Source organism: Crocodylus siamensis, chromosome 3 (assembly GCF_052110815.1).
Source record: "Crocodylus siamensis isolate JL-2025a chromosome 3, ASM5211081v1, whole genome shotgun sequence".
NCBI classification, from domain to species: Eukaryota; Metazoa; Chordata; order Crocodylia; family Crocodylidae; genus Crocodylus; species Crocodylus siamensis.
In genome coordinates, this window is record NC_143397.1 from 218,372,069 (window position 1) to 218,398,889 (window position 26,821).

The 26,821-nt window shown below is 42.7% G+C and overlaps 1 protein-coding gene across 5 annotated transcripts; it reads left to right on the top strand.

Moving 5' to 3' along the window:
* On the top strand, positions 1-26,482 carry NDUFAF6 (NADH:ubiquinone oxidoreductase complex assembly factor 6). 5 transcript variants are annotated; one of them, XM_090040372.1, is made up of 9 exons: positions 1-159; positions 5,350-5,449; positions 8,014-8,136; positions 11,950-12,006; positions 13,918-14,020; positions 16,924-17,057; positions 18,667-18,768; positions 25,889-25,945; positions 26,335-26,482. In XM_090040372.1, exons 1-9 carry the CDS (start codon positions 14-16, stop codon positions 26,461-26,463), a joined length of 951 nt encoding a protein of 316 aa, XP_089896498.1. In that variant the 5' UTR covers positions 1-13; the 3' UTR covers positions 26,464-26,482. The 5 variants fall into 5 exon arrangements, with proteins under 5 accessions (XP_089896498.1, XP_089896499.1, XP_089896501.1 ...); XM_090040373.1 differs by having other exon boundaries at positions 20-159; positions 5,350-5,453; XM_090040376.1 differs by lacking the exon at positions 1-159 and adding an exon at positions 1,272-1,317.
* Positions 26,483-26,821: the final 339 nt, after the last annotated feature.

Consider the following 26,821-nt stretch of genomic DNA (forward strand, 5'->3'; position numbering starts at 1 on the left):
TGTCCCCCGCAGCATGGCGGCCGCCGCCCTGGGCCTGTCCCGCAGGCTCCGCGCCGGCCCCGCGCCCGGCGCCCGCCTCCAGCTGCTGTGGGCGGCGCGGCGCGGCGGGGCCGGGCGCGGGGCGGCGGCGGCGCTGCCCTACTGCGCCGAGCTGCTGCGGTGAGTGCGAGCCGGGCCCAGGCCCGCCCCCTGCTCCGGCGCGCGGGCGGCGGCGCTTCACTTCCAACTCGCGCGGGGCCGGGGCTGGCGAGGGCCCGTGGGACAGCGGGTGGCGGGGAGCACGAGGGCCCAGCGCAGCGCAGGGCGGGCCGAGCGCCTCCACCGCGGGCAGGTGGCAGGGTCCGTCCCCCGCCAGGTCACTGTTGCGCTGAGCTGGGCTCGGGGATGGAGCTGCGTTGTCGCCCCAGAGGCCAGGAAGGAAGTGGGTGATCTGGGGGCCACCTATAAGTTTATCACGGTGCTGACCAGGATCTGTTCACCAGAGCCCCCCAAGGGATGACAAGGTCAAACGGTCACAAACTCGTGCCCGAGCTCCTGGAACTCCGGCCTGGGGATCGGGCCCCTTGCTGGACATGAGGAAGAACTTCTTTGCTGTCGGAGCCCCCAAGGTCTGGAATAGGCTGCCGCCGGAGGTGGTTCAGGCACCTGCTCCGAATGCTTTCAAGAGACATTTGGATGTTTATTGTGCTGGGATCCTGTGACACAAGCTGACTTCCTGCCCTTTGGGCAGGGGGGCCGGACTCGACGATCTTCCAAGGTCCCTTCCAGCCCAAATGTCTGTGAAATCTATGGAAGAGCTCTTCAAATGCTGTAGCCCCCTTTCCCCCTGGCAGGTGGATGGGCAGCACCTCATCCAACCATGGGCTGGACGGTGGTTCGTATTGAGCGCCCAGGCCCAGCACAGCAGCACCATCTGCCCATGTGCAAGGCAGGAAACCAGCACGAGCCTGGCCCCCAACTCGGCCCCAGAGGAGTCGAGGGGGCACCGCCTGGCCCTGGCTAGGCATGCGGAGCTGGGTTTTGGGGATTTGGCAAGGGAGAGGGTGGCTATGTTATTGGCTGCCGCTCCCCCGCTGCCACTTTTCCTGATCCCCAGGGAGCCCTGCAGGTCAGAGGTTGAGGTGTACCAATACATTGGTCCCATATCAGAACAGCACAAATATAAGAAAAATCGACAGTATCGGCAGTCTGCCTTTTTTTGGCTGATGTGGCTGATAATGTGACCGATAAATTTCCCATGCATGTACACAGCCACAGCACAGCACACAGGTGGCCAGGAGCACAGCATGCAGCATGGAGAGCAGCCGGGTCTGGCTGGTAAGTCTGTTGTGAGGGAAAGGGGGTACAGATCAAGACCCAAGCAGTGAGGGGGGCTGGGGAGGGAGCAGGAGTTGCACAGTTGGGGTGGGGCAGGGACGGAGCTGTGAGTAGCTCATTTGGGGGTGTGGGGAGGATGGGCAGCTCTCGCTGCTCTGCACACCCCAGGAGGCATGGGGGGTGTGCCCCCACTTCTGCATGTGGGGCGAGGGTGGGTTGCTGCTGTAGGGTGGGGCTGGGGTGGTGCTGAGCTCTTCCCAGCAGGGGGGTTGGACCCGTGCTCAACTCAGGGTGGGCGGCCGCAGTGTTGGGAGGGGATACAAGGGAGGGGTTGCACTGCCCCTACTCCTTCTCCCAGCGCTGCCACCCCCAGTGCAGCCCAGCCCCCTGCCAAGAAAAGCCCAGTGCCACCCTGCCCCAGCCCACAGAGGCAGCCCACCCCTGCGCAGCACACAGATTTGGGGGCACCCCCCCCCATGAACTCCCAGGGTACGCGCAGTGGCAGGAGCCGTGCCCCCGGATGAGCTGCTCGCAACTATGCCCTGCGCTCTGCCTTGGCTGTGCAGCACCTGCCCCAGCCCCCTCCCTCCCTTACCAATCTGCCCCCCACCCTTCTTTCCCCCTTTACCCCTTCCTCCACAACAGACTTACCAGCTGGATACTGCTCTCCAAGCTGCCTGGCTGCATATTGGAAATTGGATCGGTATCAGCCGATAAGGCTTGTTAAAAATCTGCCATCGGTATCGGCCAAAAAAATGTCTATCAGTGCGCCCCTAGTCAGAAGCGATGGTTCTGTGGACCATATTTGGCCAGCAGGCTGCAGGTTGGGCACTCCTGTTGTAGTGCATCTAGTTTCTCCTCCTTGGCTGTCTCACAGCTGCTTTCCTTTGGAAACCATGACATGCAAGGGTTTTTGCACTGTCTTTATGTGTGAAAGAAACTGGTTACCAGATTTTAGTGTCAATTCACGTCACTTCACTTGCAGGAAGAACCACTTGAAATAAAGTACTAGGGCAGAAAGTTCAAGCAAGCATCTGGACCTGAAGTGAAGCAGGTGTTTCTTTATTTAAAAAAATCTCCCCCAACCTCTCCCCCCATTTTCAGTAACAGGGTTGTCTGAGTTCTCTCTTGCCAATTTTCTGAGAAGGAAATTTCAGCTTGGTTATTACAGTGTTCAGTAGCCCATTAGTAGCTTCCCCAGCTTGAGGAGCCCAAAATAAAAATGGAGGGGCAGTTAAGTCTCAGGTTGCAGCCAAAGAAAGTGTTTTTCACAACTTGTATTTGTTTGCTCTAATGGAACAAAATAGTCTTTTCCGGACTCTCACTTGAAATACGTAAAGGTAAGAGCACAGTGCTGATAAGGGGGAAGAGAGGAGGATCTTGGAGGAGGGGTTGCTCAGAAAGGGAATATATGAGAGTTTTAATTGTTGCCCAAAGTGCCACTTAAAGAGTGGCAGGCCTCTTCAGATGCTTTAAGCTTGCACTAGTGTAAAAAGCTAGTGTCAGCTGTCTGCACTTCATGATCCAATTTCTGCCCGGGGCTTTGGGACAGATGTGTAACTTACCAGGAAAGGTCACCTTTTCATTAAAAAAAAAAAAAGTTCAAAAGGTGCTGTTAAGCAAGTTGAGAGGGCAGCTGGACTTCTGGGAACAGCAAGGAAAGCAAAAGGATTCAAATTGTTTAGGGAGCCTTTTCATTTCTAGAAGGGGAGATGAAGGTTAGACAAAGGTTATAGACAAGTGAATTCAGATTAGCAGGCCAAAGGCTATGAGATATAAATATCTTTTTATGCTATCTTCATCGTTTATTTTGAGCTACTGGCTTCTGAGCCATAGTGAAAGGATTCATTGTATAAGATTTGCAAAACTGTTCTTCTTTTTTTCTTTGTTAAATTAAATTAAATGTAAAATTAAAGGAACCGTACTCTAATTAGTCATAAACTGCTCCAGAATAGCCTGTTACTGAATTTCTCAGGTCATTGTAAGAGAGGCCTTAGTGATCTGACATGTACATCAGTAGCCTCCTAATATACATCCTGTCATGGCATGTTGCTAAAACTAAGATGTCCTTTCTCCAAAATGATAATTACTTCCTGATGTTAAATCACCGTTAACGAAAATAAGAAAGAGTTGTTTGACTAAAATTACCTTTCCCTCTAACAATTTTCATGCTCTTGCTTCTATGTTGATGCCAGCTCCATGGCTCTCCAATCATTATCATGTTTTTCAGGACATTTCCTGGATGGATTTGTAATTTGAAAAAATACAGTTAAAAGATCTTTCCAAACTTCTGTATAATACTCAAAAAAGAATACGTGGATCCCATTTTTTAAAAACATATTTTTATTTTTCTGCTCACCTTTGAAATCAGTCCTCAGTTTGAGAGGTGGTAGGATACTGTAACACACATGATAAAGCCCTTACATTTTATCCTCAGGCAGGGCATCTTTCTTCAGATGCTAAGAAATGAGGCAGAACTTGATTAAAAGCAGTGAGAACATTTAAAATTAAGACAGTGGGTGTCACTGAAACTATTGAAACTTTGTTCACCCCTGTAGTGAAATCCAGAAAGAGGGCTGTCAGCTTAAAAATGGCATTTCTGCTGGAACAATTTTTAACTTCCTTCTTGCTTCAAGCAAAACCTAAGCTTAATAGGGCTGAAAGTTATTGGAGGGAGGAAAAAAAATCTGTTTTTCCAACTGGGTACTTTATGTAGTTGTTTATCCTTTGTCACTTTGTTTCCTCTGTTAGTTAGTGAAACTTTCACATAGGAACAAAAGGGGAGAATAATTTAGAAGAGGAAAATGTGACTACAAAACTGCAGACACTGGCAAGGGTGGATGCACTAGCATGTACTTCATTTTTTAAACACAAATTACAGAAGAGCCTTCAAGTTACTGGTATTTCTTTAAAATGTCTTAAATGAATAAGATTTGTTTTTAGCTATGAAATGTACTTTTAAGCCCTCTAAAGTTAAGAGGAATCTTTGTTTAGCTTCATTGGGCTTTCAGTAAGGTTTTAAGATGGGTTGAGAAAGTAGCTGTCCAAATCACTTTTGGAACACTCTTCTAAAAACACTCAAAAATTGCTTGCTGCTATTTTTACCCAAACAATTTGACTCTGAAAATATAATTTTCTTTTTTGCCAGACACTAAAATAACCTGAATGACAATGGCTTGCCAAATTATTTTTGTTAAGGCTTTCTATGAAACGAATATATAAATATAACTAAAAACAGAGGAAAAAAATCAGTGCTTTGTATGACTGAGTAAATTTAGGTTGTGCCTAATAATCTCTCAGTGTTAGAGGCTGGGCTTTTGAATGTCAGATTTCATTCTAATACGGATGTAACTGATTTTTAAGCTGTTGGAAAATAGACAAAGTATTAAAAATGGCAACTTACTTATCTAGGCTGTTTTGAGTACTGCTTTTAGTAAGAATTGCTTTGTTGGCTTCTGCATTTTCAGATAAAGGTTTGTACACTGTAGTTGTTTCTAATTTAATGGCACAGCCAAGTGGCAAAGAAGTGTAGATGCCTCTAGATCAGCAGCGAGAACTCTGCATCTGGGAACCTTTATACTGTCGTGTTGCCAACAGATGAGAATTCTGCTGGTTAAGCAAGTGTTCTTCTGCCAGCTTCCAAAGAAAGTGTTGTGAGATGCATTAACTCTGAGTGTGGTTTCATGATTAGAAAATGAGACTAGAAATTGGGAGGTCTGGATTTTGTTTCCAGCACTGCCACAGAATTGCTTTCTGACTTTGTACAAATACATTAAGATTTGATCCTGAAAGATCTGTAGCTCCTCCTTCTGGTGCAGAGGATGTTCAAATGATATACACCTTCACCCAGGGGAGTGAATACAGTGTGGTGTTTTTAAGGTTTGTTTTTTAAATAAAAGCAAATTTGGCCAATCCTAGTTGAAGAAACTGCTGCCTGTTATTTTAGAAAGAATTGAGTGCTATCCAGTTGAATCCCCAATTTACATACAGTTATACACTCAATGTGTAATTCTTTTCATTTGTCATTTATAGGAAACGTGACTATGAAGGGTTTCTGTGTTCTCTGCTGTTGCCTGCAGAATCCCGCACTTCTGCTTTTGCACTGAGAGCCTTTAATGTGGAACTGGCTCAGGCAGGTATTGAAATATGTTTGTGCAGGATTGAAATAGAAAGTAAGAAGTTCAAGACTCTTAAACTGTACTACAGAGAAGTGTTATATACTGTGATTAAAGTTTCATGTTGCAAAGAGTAGTGACCAAATACTCCAACATAAACCTCCAACTCTAAATGCCCCTGGAGAGAGACTGTGGGTGCTTGGAATTTGTGCTTGGTTTTGAACTGTGCAGCTGCCTCTGATCTGTAAAGGGTTAAACCAGAAATCTTGAGGATAGGTTTGTTCCCAGCTTGGCAGAGACTAAGTAACAACAAATCTGCCAGGAGAGAAGTTTGCAATTAAATAAATAATAAAAAAGAGTGATTGTAGTCTCTCTGCAATGTAGCCAGAGCCCACAAGAGTGAGTAATGCTTGCCAGAAAGACCCAACTAGAAAAGCCAAGGGGATGTGTTGATTAAGTACAATTCCATGTTGGGCTTTACTGCCAGGTCTCTTGGCAAATGGATGGTAGAATTTAATGCTGCCCTTGCTCAAATAGAAGTGGGAACCTTGCCTGTTCTGTGAGGTTGATGTCCCTCTGGGCTGAGTGGCAGACTTCTGTGTCAGCAGAAGCAGAACTGGGCCAGGACAAAAATTTTGTAGATTTGAAATCCAGATCCAGATTTTATGGCTTAACCTCATCTCGTGTAATAAGGAGAAAAATTTAGGAATCAGAAGAATGACATGTTGAACCCTTGAAATGTATATTTTGTATCAGGCTGTGGGGCAGGCAACTATTTTGGGTGGAGTTTTGGCAGGCTATCGAGGGCCATGTGAAAGGCAGCCAGGGGCAGATAAATATTAATTTTCTAAATTTTTTTGGGGCCCCACAGGTTAGATAGAATGGCCTGGCAGGCTGCATCCACCCAGTGGGCCACATTTTGCCTACCCCTGGGCTACAAGCATATAAAACAGGGGAGTTGGGTGTGCTGCTTTTGAGTGCACATCATCTGGCCCTTTGTGTTTCATATATCAAGTGTTTCCTGTGTGCTCCTGTCCTACAGTAAATGGAGCTAACTGGAACAAAATGGCTGCTAATTTGCCATGGTTTAGTTTCCACTTAATGGATAAACACTTGAAATAGCTGTAAGAAATCAGCTTAAAAATACTAAATCTTTTCCTGTTGGCTCAGCATAATTTCACTTGTCTGTAATCTCAGTGATTGAAACAACACACAAATCTAAGAATTGGTAAAATAAATACAGGTGTAATACACTTGTCTTTTGAAATTAGTATTTAATAGCTTGTTCCGGTTATTTGAGTTTTTTTACATGTGATCTGGTGTTTTGTTAGAGTGACTAAACTGAAATGTAAATTAAAAGGTTGCTTTAATGTACAGAAAAATTTGGGCAATACGTTAGCTCCACTTTGTGAAATATTTCTGTTTCTTTAAGACACTGGCTTTGGGGAACAACTTATCTTTAACAATAATTAGTAGTTATTAAGCTTATTAGAGCACCACACAGCTAGTGAGAGACTGATAATGCCTGTTTAAAAAAAGTCAAATGCTATAACATTAAACTGTAGCATATCCTCTTGAACTGCTTAAACTTAAAATCAGCATTGTCAGGAAATTTAGCTTATAAAACACCTGGAGAAATATTTAAAAATAACACAGCTCACAAGCACTTGGCATGCTCTGTTCAGGGGCAAAATCCCATCTTTGTTGTTTTACGCACTGGGTTTTGACACTGGCTTTAGAGGGGCCAGGACTTAATTCCTCCGTCTTGAAAGCTTCCACTTGCAGCTTCAGTTCATTTTCATGGGCTTGAAAATAAGGCTATGTTTAGCTAAATGTCTGCAGTTCCTATGGTGGAGATCAAATCAGCATCTTTGGGTAGGCATTTAGAATCTTACAGATGTAGGCTTGTAGGAGCTGAGTGGCAAATGATTTAACATTCTGCTTTACATATCAACACACACAATTGAAATCTGGCATTGCAGGTTGGCTGGCAGTCTTGTTGATAGGGAATGTCAGTATCAAATTTGTTTTCTTCAGCAGTTGAGATTTGGCCCCAATTATGAAAGCCTTCAATGCTTTAGTGGCTTCCCACTGGAGTTGTGAAAAAGCACATTTATACATCAGAAAAATTATATGGAACATATTGGGGATTTTTTTCTCCCACGTTTTGCATATATTTAGACTCATTTTGTTGGGGAAAATGACTCTTCTAAATGCAGTGTTTCCAAGGAGGGGCCTTGGGCATTGTTATAGTATAGGTATTGTATGGTAACACCTAAGTGTGCTCCATGGCACAGCAGATTTAGCAGTCAGTAAGTGTAGTAGATATGACTTGGAAGATGTTTAAAGACCAATTTTACAGAAAACCAACCACCATCTTTACTGAATTATTTTTCTCAAAATTCTTTGTCTGTTTCTTTTTGTAATAAGATAAATTCCTCCAGGAGGCAAAGATTTTTGTAATATTTTTATTGGACCCACTGTTTACTTGGAACAGCAGTTGGACAAGTTTTTGGGCATAGAGTGCCCTTGCTAAGGTCTGAACAGAAGACTAAAATTTCACATTATACTTGTTTTCCAGATTAAAGATTCTATAACACAGAAGACTACAGGTTTGATGCGAATGCAGTTTTGGAGGAAAGCTGTGGAAGATATATACTGTGATAACCCACCTCATCAACCGGTTGCTATAGAACTATGGAAAGTAAGATATGTGTTCCATTTCCAACAATCAACTTCAATTATTCTTTTCTTTTAAAATGTTTGCAGTTTTATATGCATTTTGTTGCCTTATAGCCCTGTTTTGTATTATACAGATAATGGGTAATAGGGGTGGGTGGGATACTGAGAACAGTTTAGAAGCCAAACAGGCAAGGTTGGACACTGATGAAGCTGATACCTAGGGAGGAGTTACTAGGAAAGTGTAACTGTTAGTTGGAACACTGTTGATTAGAGAATTTGACTTCTAGCCACTGAAGGACAAAATAGTTAGTGATGAGTATAAAATTGGTACAAGCTAGAGTTTTTAAATTAAGTTGCCTGAGCCAGTCCTTTCTAAAAGGAGATTAGGAGCTGAAGGGAGACAAATTAGTTTGAGCATAGAGACTAATACAGAAAGTAGAACATGTGAAGAAAAATACAAGAGGCCCACATGCTTAACAGCTACAACTATAATGTGCAATATGTGGCTTTTCAAAGTTGTGACTCCCTGATGAGCTGGGTAGGGGATAATGGACCTTGCCTAAAGCATCATTTCTGCTTTGTATGCTGAGTTATGTGGAAAGTTGTGGTGTGAGTTTGCCTATTGACTTTCATACACCTTCTCCAAGACACCTCCTGTGCAACTTTATGCTAGCACTAGAACTCTGTACACCAGCATACCTGCAGTTTAGCACATTCACTGGCTGTAACTGGGGGCATAAAAATCTGTTAATCAAACCTGTTCACTGTAGTTGGGACCCCACTATTTCAGAGGGTAGATGAATGCCTGTACCTCACATAGGTGTAACAGATCTTTACTGGATGCTGTCATGCTTCTGTGTAGCTCTGACTTCCAGCTGGGACAGGTTGTTGTTTTAGGACCAGAGGCTGATCCCTAAGAGAGATCACAGGGTAACTGTATCAAGATCTCTAAGCTGAGAGACCAGGAAAGAGGCTGCCAGTGACCTTGGCTCTGATGAGGCGCTCTATGCCTCTTCCCATCCAGGGGACATAACCTCTCTAGATCCAAGCAGCTAATGAGGCAGTGGAAAGCCTCATTTGCCTAGGGAAAGTCAGGTTACTGATAATCCAGTAAATGTCGCTGCAGAAAAATGGGCACTGTATCTTGGACTCTCCATCCAAGGAGCCGCTCACCTCTGACATACCTGGAAGCCGAGAGAATAGGGAAACATGCTGGAAGTGGAGTTGCCACACTACAAGTCTTGTTAGAGAAACGGATTGCACATCTGCAGTCTGCTTTGTCTCTTGGGATGGATCAGAGCACTTTCAAAATCTCATACTTGTGATTTTTGGCGTTGCTGGGTTGATGGCCCCTTCTTGTATATGTTTCCTTCAGGGTTACAACCAAGCCCGTGTTTCTGTCTATCAACAGTCGCATTTAAATTATACTTATAATCATATTTCAGTGACAGAAAGTGCTTTCTTAAGAAGGAGAAACCACTGGCAGTGCTAAGAAATAAAACAAAGACAAATTTCTGCTCGTCTCTCCTGTAACAGATCCAGTGCAATTCTTGGATGCCTTGGACTCAAATGAAATACATGTGCGTTAGTCACAGCAAAGCTCGAACACAGTGGTTCTCAACTTTTTTTAGACTCGAAGCACACCTCATTAAACTTAGACACCCCTCGGAAAATGCCAGTTCTTAGTGTTAACTAATTTTTTGACTACAGAAAAAGAATAGAGCAGTTTTTCTGTTGCAGACAGCTCAAAAGACCACAATAGGTCAGAATGTTTTTAATGCTATGGATTCTTATTTGAAATCTCTTGTTTATCTTGTGAATCGTGTTTTCAGACCTAACAGTGCTAACATTGTGTGTCATCCTGGGGCACCCTTGACAGTATCTCAAGTATCTGAAAGTATCTCAAGGCACCATTTTAACACATTTAAAATGGTGCAGGAAATCACTCTCAATCACAGCTGGGAGCCGCACTTCTGTCTGTACCCAAAATGCCAAGAGTTAGAGCACCCCCCAGCCCAACAGATGTTTACCTGTTGGGTCATGGGGAATGAATCTGCCTGCACTGAACCCTTCCTGAACTGCCCCTCTGCCCAGCCCCATCCCTGACCCTTCCTGTTAAAATGAAAGCTGGTGGACATATTAGACTTTAGTAATAGATGGTAGATTCATAGTTCCACTAGGGCAGAGTAGGGGCCTTTGTAAAGGTTAATATTTTGTATTGGTAACCTTCTATGATAGTCTGTATGCACCTTTTTGCCTCTTATTTGCTTTCTGTCGCTGTTCCAGTACATGGCAGACTGCCCAGGAACAAGCAAGTTTTCTTTGTTTGCCCAAAGAAGTCTTTGTCTTTCCAGGAAGGGACTTCCTCTAGCAAAGCCTCACTCTTTTTTTCCTTTCCAAAGCTTCCCTTCTGTGTGAACTGAGTAGCTTCAGTGGTTTTGAACGTGTACAAATGTGGTCTTCCTAACTCTCTTCATTGTTGGGGTGTGACCTGTATAAAAAAGGGGTTTCTTTTGTGAGTAAGTCTCACAAATGTCACATTGATAAAAATATATACATGATGCACATATGAGTAGGCCTGCTGTCAGTCATCCTGCTGCTCTTTCCAAATTGCAAATCAATTTGGGAATGTAGTAGAGGACGGAACTCTCCAACAAGAGCTGCTCTCATTCCTGGCTTCTCTGGAAGTTAGCAAATGCATGAAACATTCCAAACAGATTTGATTTTCAAACAAGCCAGTGAACCAGATCGTCAAAAGATTAAAAGCATTTCGTGAAAGCTCCATCTGCTCTGGTGAAGGGTAGGAATATTGAGGCAAATGGACAGTGTCATTGGATTATGCTGTCATGGTGCACTCTTCCTAATTCCTGAATTTGTGACTTTACCTCCTATATGTCTGCACACACCAGGGATGATTCTACTCTTGCATGTCTCGGTCTTCATAGAAAGTAATTGCTGAAAAAGACAGGTGGTTAGACAGATAAAATCACTAGTGCAGGCAGTACAGAAAGAATAGTTTGAAAAAGCAGTCCAAGTTCATGGATAGCCCTCAGACCTGGTATTATAGACCAATTGAAGGAACTTCCTTAGTTAATGGAATTGCTAGGCTTTTGATAGCCATTTGGCATATGATTTCCAGCTTTTCACTGCATTTTAGCATATGTATTGGCAGCAAGTGGCAGTGTTGTGAGCTCCCACATGCCGGCTGTGCTGACATAGCAGTTCTGGTAGCTGTGATGTCTGGGGTTGGACAACTACTGGCACTGATGCAACAGCTCTGGCAGCCATGGCCTGAAGCCTTGCAGAGTGGCTGCAGTCCACTAACTCATTTGAGTGTGACACCTCTGATACATAGTACACACACATTTGTTCTGAAGATTCACATGTAAATTTTTTTTTCTTTATTGCATATCTTAAGAAATGATACTCTCTTTTTCAAAGAGAACAAAGTTTTTTGTAAACATTTTGTGGGATTGTAATGAGTAAAATGTGGAGACTTTAAATTACATTTTAAAATAAGTATTTATGCTTTCTCTTTCATTTGCCTAATAGGTTTGATTTTCAGATTCTACTTTATTTCAGCAGTTGTAGGAAGGAGAGACTTCAGTTGAAACGTTTTAGAATGGAGGAGCAGTTTTCTTTAAACTTTTCCATGGACCTGTCACTGCCTTATTTTTCCCTCTTGACTTTACTTAATCAATACTGTGCAAACCAAATCTGACTCTTACTAACCAAAAAAAATCATTTTTATAAAACAAAAATTTGAAAATTATGACAAGTTGTGATTAAGGGTGTAATTTTCTAAATGGTAACAGAGGTTTCTGATCATTTCCAGGCTGTCAAAAAACATCAGTTGACTAAAATGTGGCTTATGAAGATCATTGATGAACGAGTAAGTAATTCTCATCTGTGTCTATTTGAAGTTTTTCTGTCCTATTTGATTTTTGTTAATCGTATGTATCTAACCAAAATAGTTCTTCTTTTCTTTTCTGCATACTAGTATTCAACTCTTTCAGTAGTAGGGCCCTCTACCCATTACATATGATAGAATACTTGGTTAATTGCACAATAAATTTATACCAGCCACATATGCAAAATAATTATCATGTGATAAAAATGACTATCCAGATACAAAAAGAGCCAACTAGTCTATAAGATTAGTGTTTGAAAAGTGTAACAGCTCTATGGCTGGTTTCTATCCATCTTTAATGTGAATGTGTAGTAGGGCTTTATTTGCCCTCTGCCATGGCATCCTATACTTTCTTAAATTTCTCCCTTGGTTTAAAAAAGGCCACTCCTCACAACTCCATTTTAATATATCACCTGTCTTTTTGGCCAGCATGGGAGGACAAAACACCATGTTTTGCTTTAAAAAATAGCATTCATGAAAGGATGGAGTTGACAGCTCTGGAAACTATTGATTTCTTTTTTTTGTACAATATCACTGTGTGGTTTCCAAGGCCACCATGTAATTAAGTCTCAGTCTTCACCTGGAGTGATTACCTCTAGGGTACCAAGGTGTTAAGTTGTGCTTAGACTTTGTGTCAGCCCTAGAGAGTTTTGCCCTAGAAATTAGACAGTCAGTCCATATACACTGTAGGATTCCAAGAGATACAATTTCACGAAACTCTTGAGAAGTCGAAGTTAAAAACTCTTTTTAGATAGTTTTTAAAAATCATTATTTTACTGTATACTTATACCTTCTTACTGTCTGCTCATATCCAGTTGGCTTTTAGAAATTAATATAGAACATTTTTGTATAGTTTTGTACTAAGGCAAGATGCAGACTCAGCTCAAATGTCAGGATTTCAGATTACATATATCTTGGTATTCACCTGACTATCATTTTTACTGGAGTACCTGAGCAGCTAATAATCTTGAATGTTTTTATTCCCAGAATTCATAGGAGAGGAAGGGAAGAACTATATTTCCTATAGGACATACAGGGCATATCTACACGTGACGCTACATTGCTGCAGCAATGCATTATGGCAAAGTAGCATCCAGGAGTAACTACACATGACCAGCAGCTACTTTACCATAGCGGCGAGCTCCCCTGCGATAGTATGCCACTACAACGAAGTAGCCGCTAAAGATAACTGTGTGCCGTGTATACAGTACAGTATAGGCAGTTACTGTGCCATGCTTTAGTACTTCGAAAAGGAAGTACTAAAGCACGGTACAGTAACAATATCACTGTAGGGCAACGTGTAGACATGCCCATTGGGAACTAAGGCACATGGAGACAAGTGATTGGCACAAGGTCGCACAGGGAGCCTGTAGTGAATCAGGCAATTGAATCCTGTTTTCATGTCCCATCCTTGTGTCTTAATCATTGGTGTGTACCTGCTGTGAAAGCATTTTAAACATCACAGCAGAGGACCATTCTCTCATCTGTAGTATTATCTCAATGAGATGGAAACCTCAGTTACTGATACAGTTAGTGTAAATATGCTGTATAGTATCTTCATAGAACTAAGGTTAAGATTCTGAGGCAACTTTGCATAAATAATTATAGCTGTTTTCTTGTTACTTCAGCATTGCAGAAGGGGAATTTAAATCCACAGAAATTGTGGTTGCTATATTAACTGTATCTGGTTGTGATCAGACATGTTGTTAAACATGTACTTTAATGTTATAACTGCATGTATATGTGTATCCTCTTTACACTCCCTTGTGTACATTACCTTTGTTACCTACATAGTAATGAGGGGCTATGTTGATTTGCTTATTGAATCAAATGGCCTATACTTACACTGGAATATAGATTCATCCTCATTCATGTTCCATGGTCCAACTACAGGAAAAAAATTTGGATGATAGAGCATATCGTAACATCCAAGAGCTTGAAACATATGCTGAGAACACTCAGAGCGCTCTCTTATATCTCACATTGGAAATGTTGGGTATGTGCTTCCTTATTTTTACTAAGAGTTTATCAGCTCCACTATTATTGCTTCTACATTTATGAAATAATGGTGGACTTTTGTAAGTGCTGAGCATTTAGCTTGATTCTGCGTTTACTAAACCCAAAGGTTTGCTGTAGTAGAAGCACGATTTGGCCATGTCCACATGAGCAGGGGCATGTTTGCAGCAGTATTTGTGCTGCTACAAACAAATTTGTGCCACTACTTTGTGCTGCAGTGCATTCTCCTGCTCATGTGGTTTGCAGCGGGACACATTGTCCTGCTGCTTCACGTACTGCAGGGGGGCTGGCTGGGGTACAGGGTCCTCAGTGCAGGGTAGACAGCAGGCAGCCCCTATGCTGACACACCCTGTGCCCCAGCCAGCTGGGAAGTGGCACATGGAGACAGGATCAAGCAGCACAGGGCGTACTCCATATTTGTCCTGGCACACTGCACTTTGATGTGCTTTGGGTCCTCCTTTCTTTTCTTTTCTTTAGGATTTTTTTTGTATGCTATTGGGAAATCCCCCAAGTTTTGCCCCCGCGCTGTAAATTAACAGTGTGGGGCATGATTTAATGTGCAACATGTGCAGTTGTGGCATGGCAAGTAGGTTTGTGTTGCCACAAACTGCATGTGCCTGCACATCTGGATCCTTTAGTGCTTTGCAAAATTTGTCCTTTAATCTTTGAAATTGAAATTGAATTTAGTGCAGACAGCATAAACTTGCATATCTTACTTAAATGTAACTGCAGTAAGTATGAACATAAATTAAACTCCGAAGTGTAGGCTAACTGCATAGTCTCTTAGTCATTGAAACAGAAGTGTAGTTATTTAAAAAAGGAAAAGGCAGTGAAGATTGCAAGGGCTTTGTGGTTTAGACTGTGTCTGTCTGTATATTGCTGAACACAGTGGGCCTTTGTGTAAATAGGAAGCAAAGTGAGGACTACCCAGATAGTTCTTGAATCCTGAACTGTTAGGACCTATACTTCTAGTACTGCTAGTAAGAGTCTTCCCCATGTTTTGGGAAAAGATCTTCCTGATAGTCTGACTTTCTTATTTTAATTAGATCATATTTTAGAGAATTCTAGATTGTTCATGTTGGTCTTGGAATTCCTTCCTTCCTCTCCCCTGCCTTTACCAGCTATGTTATTTCAGGTGAATTTGACAGAAGTAGAAGCCCAGCCTTCTCCCTTAGGACTCAGGGTCTCTCCCTCCCAAATCCAGATATGTAGCAATTACAATAATAAAATAATTATGAATTTGAGCGAGACTTCATTGAAAACAGGTGTATCTAAATTAGACTAGTTACTTTAGTACCTTTTATATAATTTTGCAATGTTACATTGTAGGGAAGTTTCTCCCCACTGGATTCTATCCAGTTTCTGTGCCCTTTTAAAGTGAATATTCTTGCTTCATGTTGTTATTAATCTTGCACTATTTCTACTGTTTAGCCAGAATTATCTGAATTTAAATCCTGTCCACCAGAGTGTGTGCAACCCCCCTCCTTTCCCTTCCAAGTTTGGCTTTATCTATGAATAATAGAAATGTGCTCTTTAGTCCAATCTCCAAATTCTTAATGAAAATTTCAAACAGTATTGGACCCAAAGCAGATCTCTGTTGGATCCCACTTGAAATGCCCTCTTAATTTGACACTGAGGCATTGAAAATTATTCCGTAAGGTCCTTTCGCGTTCCCCTTCCCCCCTGCAACTGCTTGTACACCCATGTTATAGTAATTCCATCTAGACTAGAGGTTTGCAATCTAAAGTGCAGGGTCCAGATTGGTTTGTAAAGGTGGTGGTGGGAGGAGTCATGGAGCAGTGGCAGCTGCCAGGTCACAAGCAGTGGCCTGCCTTCAAACTTACCTTTCTTAATTTGGCTAACCACTGCTATAAGGTTGCCAGCCCCTGAGCTAGAGCATATTTCCGTAGTTTGTTTATGAGACCTGAAAGATGGGGCTGTCGGAAGCCCTACTAAAATTAATGTATACCTCATATACTGCTTCCTTACTATCTGCTAGGCTGCTTATCCCAGGAAAGAGGGAAATTAGAATGGTTTGATAGAATTTGTAACAAAGTTATGAACTTGTTGGCTTTTTCTGATTACCTTGTTATCCTTTATTGTTTTAAAAATTATCCATCAATTTGTTCCCATAGTTTTCAGGTATCAAAGTTAATCCAACTTGTCTGTAATTCCATGGATCTTCTTTTTTCTCCTTGTTAACTGCATCTTTCCACAAAGCCACTTTAATGGGTTAAAGCAAGGGTTGACAACCTTTTCAGGCTGTAGCCTGGATTGACCCAGTTCAGGTCAGAGGCAGTCCAGTGCCGTAGGTTGCCAGTCCTCTAACCCAGGGGCTATTTAAAATGTTGGTCCTGCCCTGAATTGATTCTGTGCCTTAGTATTGTTGCTGGTCAGGAATCTTTCGTCCAGATGATTTTCTGGTAGGAAATGGAATGTCCAAAAACTCAAAACATTCTCTGAAAAGTTGTCTTTGATCATAGGCACTGCCTGCAGTAGGGATTCTTTAGTTTTGTGGCTGTACTGGTTCATTAGGGTAAGCTACCCCAACACAAGTCAGCTTCTGTGCTGGTGTATGGGGGTTGTACTAGGGGTTTGAACATGTGCAGCTGTGTTGGACCAGCAGTGCTAATGCAAAAAGTCAAATGTAACTAGTGTTAAGAGATTTCATTCCAGAATTAAAAAATCATTGTGCTACTTCAGAACTTTCACTTCTGAGGTATTCACAAATTGCTTCAAGACCTAATACTGTTTAAGATTTAGGTTTACCTTGCCCTAAGGAAAAAACAATTGTGCAACTTTCAGAAGACTCATTACTATATTAACTAATGGTGGGGCAGCCCGAGTGCATGTAATTTATAACTTTTATGTCTGCAAACACAGGTGTGAGGGACATCCATGCAGATCATGCAGCCAGTCACATTGGGAAAGCACAGGGTATAGTTACCTGCTTGCGAGCAACTCCATATCACATCAGCAGAAGAAAGGTTTTTCTCCCTATGGACATTTGCATGTTGGTAAGAAAATACTGACTGGAAACAACCAATATACTGCTTCTAACCTATACTTCTCAGTTCTTGATACAAGAACATGTTATTAGATTACAGAATCATTGAAAAGTAGGTCTGGAAGGAACCTCAGGAGGCCAACTAGTTCAACACCCTGCTTCAGGCAAGATCATTTTTGTCTAAACCATCCTAGATGGGTGTCTATTTAATCTGCTCTTAAAAACTTCCAAGGTTGGAGATATCACAACCCCTCTAGTGTACCTGTTGTTTAATTACGTTCATAGAGAGATTTCTTCCTAAATCAGAAAGTAAGTGTCAATCTCCTGCTTCCTTTTAGTAGGAGAATATTCACTTCCTGTGCCTTAGTCTCCCTACCAGGTGCCCTCTGCCATAGACCTGGTATTTGTCCTTTTGCTTTATTTATTTTGGGAGGTAAGATTAGAGTGATTTATTTATGTGTTTATTTTAGCTCTTTTGGGTTTTTTTTCTTAAATCCAGTAGCAGTTTTGCTAAAAGATTTGATTTCCACCCTTGCCCTTAGGGTCCAGGCAAGTATGGAAGAAGGTACTCCCCAGCCAAGGAATTAAATCTTACACCAGTTATTCCCTTCTCTTCCCCCCCCCCCATGGGTGCCACCAAATTAAGGGCTTTATTTCTTTGCTCAGAGTGGCATTTGATGGCAGTGGGTTAGCACACCCTGCCTTCACCCCAGCTCCTTTGCCTGCTCTGCTCTGCTCTGCCAGAGTCCATAGTAGCCAAAACCCTAGAGCCCTTGCCCTCTGGCTTTGTCCTCTGGCTCCTTCCCCTGCTCCACACAGCTGGAGCCTATAGCTGCCGGAGTTGCAGAATAGCAGTGACCATATCAGCATCTCCTGCTTCTGTTCTGGCATCTCCCCAATTAGTGTCTGAGGTTTGTGTCCTGCTTACTCACCCCTAATTATGCCACTGAGTGACAGAAAGTTGCAGAAACAAAAAGTAACCTGGCAGCTATCAGAATTTTCTGGTTCCACTTGAATCCATGTTTCTGTGTTCCCATGTTCAAACATAGCAGAATTGTGTAGTAAGGACAGTGTTGAAAAAACTTGTTAGCTAACATGATGCTGAACATGTCCTGATCTGCATTAAGCAGGGACTCTTGGTCAGCGTTGTCAGTTAGCACAGTTTCATATAACTGTTCAAACATGATAACATTTTGTAATACATGCTCAACTATATGGCAGTATCTTGCTTCATGAAACAGACCCTCTTTTTCCCCAGTAACCATCCCTGATATTTTTCTTTCTTTATTCTGCCTAGCCTCTTGTAGTCTGTCTTTTTAACTTGGCCTACAAGTAACTGATTACAGATTTCCAAAACTTAAATTCTAGCTCAGTTATCCGTACTCACTAGAAGATATTTAGAGATCCAGTTCAAAGACTCAGTTGACACCCTTCCTTCCCTAGAGTTTGCCTCCCATTGACTAACTTTAAAAAACATGTAATAAACATTTAGGGTATTTTATATGGGTTGGTAATCTGGTTGCCAGATTTTTGTGTTTTTCTTAAACTTTTGTTAAGATGAAATGTGAGATTTGTGGTGTTTTGTTTTTTTGTCCCCCCCGCCCCCCCCTTGCTCTCAGCATGGTGTTTCACAAGAGGATTTCATAAGATGCCATCAAGAGAAAAATGTGAGAGATGTAATTTATGACATTGCCAGTCAGGCACACGTCCATCTAGAACACGTGAGCTTCCTCTCTTTGTTAATATCATAATCTGTGTTAATTTTCTGGAGTGTTTTCATAATGTGGTTTTGGATGGTGTGTCTCATTGGGTACACATAATTCCGAAGATTTTAAAAACACTTTGCCTTTCCAGTTGGAGTTGATCTGTGATGTTTACTGTCTAAGCTAACTCAGCCCTTGTTAACTTTGCTAACATGCTCATGATTATTTCTGAGGAGTGCAGCCTTGTGCTTTGACATTTATGGTACAGAATAAAAGGCATAAAAATGAACTAAAAACTTGCTTTAAAACTCACAACATTAACTCTGAATGGGTGCTGTCAGAGGACATGCAGGGCAGGTTTTCTGAATGAGTGCTGTCAGAGAACATGCAGGGCAGGTTTTCCCCATTGAGTTCAAACTGTGCAAAAGGACTAACTGAAGTCTTGTTGTGAGAGACACCCTGGACTTAGGCACTCTTTGAAGCTGCTAAGTGTCTGTGAAGCATGCCAGACATTCTTGGCCAAAGCAGTACTTCAAAAGCAACCTTGAAGAAGAAAAAATTGTTGCATTTTGAGCCACTTCTGAAATATCTGCACTCTCTAGCAGTCATCCAGCATCTCATAGTTTTCTGCTGCTCTCCCCTAGCCTCTGAGGTGGTTGGGGGGAGAGACTAGGGTAGACAGCCACTCAGCACTTCTCTGTGTACTCAGCTGTCCTCTGGAAACTCTGGAGACCAGAGGCTGGGGTATACAGGGAGTCCTGCTCTTCAGCCCTAACTGAAGATCAGTGCCACTATATGCTTTTGCAGATTTGATGCACATTGATATGCCAGAGGGCACATGCATCTGCACAGCACTATAGACTCAAATTCTGCAATGGGCTGCAAGAGTGTGTCTGCACAGATCCCATTCCAGGATCAGCACTATAGATGGCATCTGTGCAGGAACTGCACCATGAATTTGTAGTGTAGGTGCAACAGCTGCCAGGAATACAAAATATTTTGCATTTTACTGCCAAACACTTTTTTCCTGAAAAAGTGTGATACCATACACTGAGCTATACAGGGACTCTTTCATGGATTGCTTTTCCCTCAAGCCAACCTGATTAGAATAACTGTCAAACAAGCATTATAAAAGATTTTTTTTCACAGGGATCAGTTAATCTGTGTAGATCAAGGTCAGGCAGTTATTTGGGCTCAGGAGCCATATAGGGAGTTTTGGTGAGTTATTGCAGACTTGGGTGAGCCCACTGCTCCCCGCACTGTAACAACTCACCAAAACTCCCTATGTGGGATTTTGCTGTGGGTGGGCCCGGAGTGGTGTTCAGGAGTGGGATGGTCAGGCAAGGCTAGGATCATGGGGTGAAGTTGCAGGGTGTTGACAACATGGGGCTGGGGCCTGGGACAGAGTTGTGATCTGCTCCCTAGCTGCCTCTGCCCTGTGAGGGGGTGCAGGAGGTGTGTGTGTTGAGGGGGAGCACTGCCTGGGTGCTAGGGCCTGGGAGCTGGCCAGGGCTGAGGGGAGGGGGCAGGGGGCACATGCAGCACAACTTATCCGGGTGATGCAGTCTGCAGTTGCCCCCATGGCATTCTGCATGGGGATGAGCCCTGCCCACTCCCACCCGGGACAGCTTGTACCATGCTGCACCACTGCTTGTCTGGCATGGGTGGCTGAGTGAGTGGAAGGCAGCCAAGAGCTGGAGTCGCACATGCTGGGACAGGAGCTGTCTGGCTGAAGCTTCATTTCTGCCTGGATCAGTGCGGCAGGGGCAGGAGCAGGAGAAAGAGCTGCTGCTGGAGGCAAAGGGAGCCAAGCAGCACCCAGGTGGCTACAGCCATATTGGGAGCAGCAGCCCTGCTGGTAAACTTTGCGCATTGGCCCAGACTGGGGCCTGTGGGTGTGGGCAGGAGCACAGCATGGGCTGCCCCCAGTCGGACTCAGTGCAGTGTGGAGTGCCGCAGGGGCATATGTGGGCCTGATCCAAACAATTGGTGGGCTGTATCTAGCCCGCAGGCTGTATTTTTCCCACCCTGGTGTAAATTCTAATGTAGGATCTACACAGAGACCTATTTTTTTTTCTTCTCCGTTTGTTTATCTCCATCATTTGGGGAGGTCATATAGCAAAATCAGCCCAGTTGGGGTGCCTGGGGACAGCTGATTCTGAGTACCCCTGCTGAGATGCACAGTTCTGCAGTTAACATGTTAACAACTGTGGTGGTTGCAACTGATAATAAGGATGATGCTATAGATCAGTCAGCCCTTCAAGAAACCTGGGTGAGGGGGAGGGTCTGTGCTGTCTGGGACAGAAAAATTGCTGTTCCAGACTGGAACCAGGGGCATAGCCAGTCTATTATTCCCTCCTACCCTGCTTCCAGTCCCCTCAACTCCAATCAGACTGTGCACCTGAAAGGATCCCAGCAGAAGACTGTAGGGACCCTGTCAACCTAGTATCCTTCTGTGCTTCTCCCTGCTACCTCAACTTAGCCCCACAGGCCTGTGTATCCTAATACACCCATGCCCTCCTTGTCCCCATTGCCCCAGATCAGTCAGATCAATTTAACCCACATGGTCAGTTGTGCCCATCAAGTCTGGGACTGGGCCAGAAACATCACTGTGAGGAGGGTGCTTCCCCGATGCAGAGTTGTTCACTAGGGTGGTGGTGTGGACATGTTCTAATTCTTGGGATTTCTGGGACAGCTGGGTGGGCAGCTGTCTGCACTGGGCCCTGGGTTTTGTGCTCATGCCCATATAAACAAAGCTGTCCTTAGGGGTGTGTGGGGCTCGGGGCATATCAGCCTGTGCAGGGCTGGGGTGCAGAGGGGGAGTGGAGGTGGGCAACTGCCTGCAGAAGCTGGCGGTGGCAGCGGCAGGGCCTGTACGGCACTGTCTGTGGGTCTCCCAGAGTGCGGGGCCTGATTCTCTCTCCCCAGGCATGGCCCTGCATATGAAAATGGCTGGTAGTGGAGCATGTGGGCAGTGAGCATGGTGACTAACAGGCATGGGATGAGAGGCTGGGGGGAGAAGGGGTCCTTGTGCCCCTGTGACCCACCCTTTAGGACACTGCAGGATTTCTTGGAAATCAGCTGAGCTTCTCTGAGAGACGGTGAATGGTGTCAGCTCCAGCTGGGTGCCAGCAAGGCAATCCAGGCTGGCCCAGCCCACAAGGTAGTGAGCAGAACGGCTGTCTTGGGGAATATCCCAGTTGGGACATCTAGAGCTCTGCTGCAGAACTCAGAAGATAAAGGCGGTTCCTTCAGAGCACCCAAATGGGGAGGACCTGTGAGTGCTGTACATGGCTCTTGAGGGAGGATAGCATTTGGTGGTTAAAGCAGGAGAGGCCTACTGGGAGACAGGATACTGGTTTATTTCCCTGGCAGTGGAGTTTAGTGGTTAGAGAGAAGGACTGAATTTAGGATTCCTGGATTCTGTCCCCCTGCTTAGAGAGGACTGTGGAAGCCAGTATATGCTTATTTTGCCACATATAAAAATAAAATACAGTGAACATGCTTATAAAAGTATGTTGGAACACCAAACAAGGAGGCATTAGATTTTTCTAAGCCAAGTAGTTGGAAAATACTTGGGAAAATGTCTTGCCATTTTTCTTTCAAAATCTTTCTCAAAAGTGGCTGAAGTATTGTTTTAGCTGAAACTTTCCAAAATATAAAATAAAAAGGGTGGTGTGGAGGGAAGGAGGGAAAACACTTTGCTTAAGGAAGATATTAAGGAGAATAAATTGCAACTCTTAGTTTGGCAAATATATACATGCAGCTGAAAACATAGACAGGGTTCACTATAACCTAATATCAATAAATAAGAAATTGCAGCTCCAGGAACAATCCCCTTAAAAAATATCAGGTGCAAGGATGCATTCAGCAAGGCAAAGCTATTGATGGGATTGCTCTTGATGTTTGTGAATATTTTCATCTGTCACTCTTGATGTTATCTCTAAGAAGACCTATGTACAGCATGGCCAATGCAAGTAAAGAGATAGATGCCACTAGAACAAATATAAATGACAAGAAATAACTGAATATTATATAAGGGCAAAGGAATGTATTTGAGCAAGGAAAATTAATTTTAAAATGATCACATGTAAATAATATATTTAAAAATGACTGTTCAAATACAATTGTACACATAACTTTGCTCTACAATTCTTGTTTAATATCTGGATCGATTCCTTTTTAAAAATCTGAAACTAAAAAATTAGTAATTGTCAGCCAGGGCACTGAGGTACCCAGGGGTGCTGCAAGTTCCTTTGGAGGGTGCCCTGGGATGTGAGGTGATCAGCAAGGTGGGAGGAGATAAAAGTGGGGTTTGGCTCAGTCCTTGGCCAGTCCTCTGGCCCTGCTACCCAGCCCCTGTGCAAGGAGGTAAGCACTGTAATGAAATAGTTTTGGATGGGGTGCCACTCAGTTATGGAGGGGTGACTTCTGTCTGTCGAGAGGTGCCTTGAGTCTAGAAAGGTTGAAACATAGCATTTTACTTTTTTCTGAATGATGGTGGTGGTTAATACATGCTCTTATCCTCTGGTTTTGAATACAAAAATATTTTTATATGCTGACTAAACAAAAATCCATTACAAAAATTCCTATTAGGGTTTTTGTAGTTACTTACTCTACAGTGTCTGGTTCTGGGTATGACTGTAAACTGTACCCGACTGGAGGGCCTGGTGGCAATGTGGTGGGGCTATTTGTAGTGGGGTAGCTCTTATAAAATATCAAGATGTAGCAACCCTCAGAGTAAGGTGAGTATAGGGCACCTTAAAACCTTAGCCTGCACTACCTTGTAGGTACTCCTTGGTTGGAGAAAGGCTAAGGGACATCAACCTGACAGAAATGTGCCCTCACTGAGGTATTAGATCTTACTAATAAATAAGTGGCAGAAGCTACAACCATTGAGGAACTGAACATCTGGACTTGGTCTGGCCTTTGGATTCTGCCTCGGTGGTCTGAAGTGGGGATGGTAGGTCTTAGGCACTCGCTACTCCTCCATACACTTGGTTAGGCTTATGCATTGAAGGTCTTGGTGTGATGGTCATAGGGCTCTGTACAAGCAGATTCATCAGGCTCCTGGCTAGGCCTCTTACATGTACACCATGATCCAGAGGATCAACAGTTGCCTACTCTATTGTCATAATTCATTACAATTTGACATAACTATACAGCTGGTCCAATAAAAGATATAGGCACAAAAGTCTTTGTCTCATTTTTTTCTGGACCATTATGGCTACAGCATCACCACAACTCTTCTGCTTTTAATAGCAGTGGCACTTTGAGGTCAGTAGGACTCCTGTGAAAATAAAGTGAGGGTTTAACTTGTATAGTGCTTTTACAATGTTAAAAGTTGTATCAGTGGCAATTAATCCATATGATGCTTCCTTTGAGGAAGGTGATGAGTGGGTATTATCATGATTTGGCACCTGGGGGAAACTATATTACAAAAGGGTGAACTTGGGAATATGTACAAAGATAATCCTCTAGACAGAATAGCTAACTTGCTGTCTGGTACATTTGTCGTGCTGTGCTATATGAGGTTTGGAGGTCAGATAGTTCCAAAAGAGAACGTAGCAGGTAGAGTAACTGATCACTCAGTTCCTCCAGGAACTTGGGCCAGTGACCAGTAGAGGGCAAAATAAGCTAGTGATGACAAATTTATGTAAGAGTATTGTGAGTAAAACACCCAGTGAGAACTATCAAAGCTATGATGAAGACGAGTGTCATTTCTACAGCAGCTATTGCCTGGACAGTCCTTTCTAAAAATATAAATTCTACTCAAAACCTTGATATTTTCCATCTTTTAGAAGTAGCATTTACTTTGACATTTGAAAGATGGCATTTGGTTCAACTTCTGTTTGGTGTAGTGTAACTAACTGTCAGTAGTGCAAGCTTATCTTGAGTTTGGAATTTTTTTTCCTTTTTTCCCTGGTTTATGCCTGATTGTAGACATAACTACATCCAGTCAGAGTGTAGGAGGTTTAATTAAAGTTGAGCTAAAAAGCAGAATGAATTCTTCTTTATTATCTGCTTTATGTCATCTGACACATTAAAATAAAATATTATGCTCTTTGGAAGGAACTGAGATTTAGCTATTATATCAGTTAAGGGCTGTGAAAGCTGCCATTCAAGCTTCAGCCTGTTTTTATATCTTTTTCGTATTCTACATATCCAGTCTTCCAGAGGGCTGTGAGGAAAAGGAAAAAGAAAACAAAAAGCCACAATCCTCTCTTCCCAAGGAAACAAACCACTGCTTCCCTCCCTAGGAAATTCAAGGATTGATGTTTGTAGTGTTTTTAAAGAGGCAGGGGTGTAGGTTGTAGCTGTGTTAGTCTAAGGACATAGGCAGACAAGGTTTTTTGGGTGAATCTTATATTTAAAGAGGCAGGCACTTTCAGGAAATTGTTGATGCTGTATTTATAAATGGAGTCATATTAAAGTTCACAATATTTTTTTTCTTTTCCAATTTATCTTTTAGGATATGTCTACATAGCAAAAAGCAATGCTGTCTAGAGATACCTAGCTAGCTCTGAACAAGTAGCTTGAGTATTGGAAGCAGTTTAGCAGCGTTAGTATGCTGTTTCACCCAAACTAACATACCTGTCTGTTGAGAAGCGCTATATAATTGCCTACACAGTGCCATGCCAGTGATGTTGTACCTGGTATTATAATTAGTGAAAGTTAACTTGGGTATCTGCAAGGCACTACATTGTCATGTATGTATGCTCTTAGATGCAACTAAATATACCTGTCTGTGCATCTTGGGGGTTCTGCCCCGCCTCCACCTCCCAGCTATAGCTGAAGCTTAGGTGCCAAACCTTCAGTTTGGTCCACTGTCTCAGACGCCTCCACAGGAATTGGAAAGGGCCAGGAAGGATCGCGTGGTCTGTTGAAAGCCATAAGAATTATAAAAAGCTTTCACAACAGTTCGTTTTTGGTTTGCAATTGTTTTTATATATTCTAAAAAGAGAACTGCCTCCTTCTGTGTTCTGAAAAGTTATACTTGTCCTTGCTGTACATTCAAATATGAACTACTGAGGCTTATGATAAATCATGGCAGCTTTGGCCATAAAATATGGTATTTGAGGTTTAGTTTGAAATAATTAACTACACTCTGCTCAGTATTTTTCCTCTCTCCTTTCAGGCCCGATCCTTCAGTAGAAATGTTCCTGGTAAAGCACTTCCTGCCTTTCTCTGTACAGTAAGTATGGCAATACAGTTTAAGTGATAGATTCATTTTTGTGACAATTAATTTATGACTAGAACAATGAAATACTAAATACAGTATTGTGGATGATTTCTATTTAATTGGAGTTGTGCATGCTTCATACCTCTGAAAATTGTGACATCTTTCTAGGAGCTTACTAGAGATGTAAGGTTCTGAATATAGATCCTTGACTGTAGATGCTGATAAGTAGATTTAATTCCAATTTTTAAAAATGGTAGTTTTCTCCAAAGTTGTTTTTTTCCATATATTCATAAACTGTCAGGAATGTTTTGATGTTTAGAATGCAGTTTCATTTGTTATTCTTTGTACATGCTCTGCTGTTTGTGCACATCAGACTAAACCCTTTTTTTCCCCCTCTCTAGGTTGCATTAGAGGATTATTTACATAAAATACAAAAAGTAGATTTCAACGTATTCCATCCAAGCTTACATAAGAAGAGTGTATTACTACCACTGCATTTGTATATTAGATCTTGGAAAAAAACATATTAAAAATGTACTGAGCACATGATACTGATTGCTGCTGTTTTTCTTTCTTTCTTTCTGCAAACAGGGTTTCATTGGAAATAACAAATTTGCCCAAGGTGTAGTTGTGAGCTTGGTGACAGTAAAACAAACTAACAAAAAACAACCTAGTATTTTTGGTAATAAATTAGGCAGCTATCTACCACATACTCGTGTGCCAGGTTACATGAACTGTTCTAAGGTTAATTTTCTAGTTTCTTTGTAATAAACACACTTCAGTAATATTTACTTGGAATCAAAGCTTTCTTGGGCCAAACTCCCATTAATTTATTATTTATTCCTGGCATGTCCACAGTCTTCTAGGTTCTATGCCAACATAAAAGGA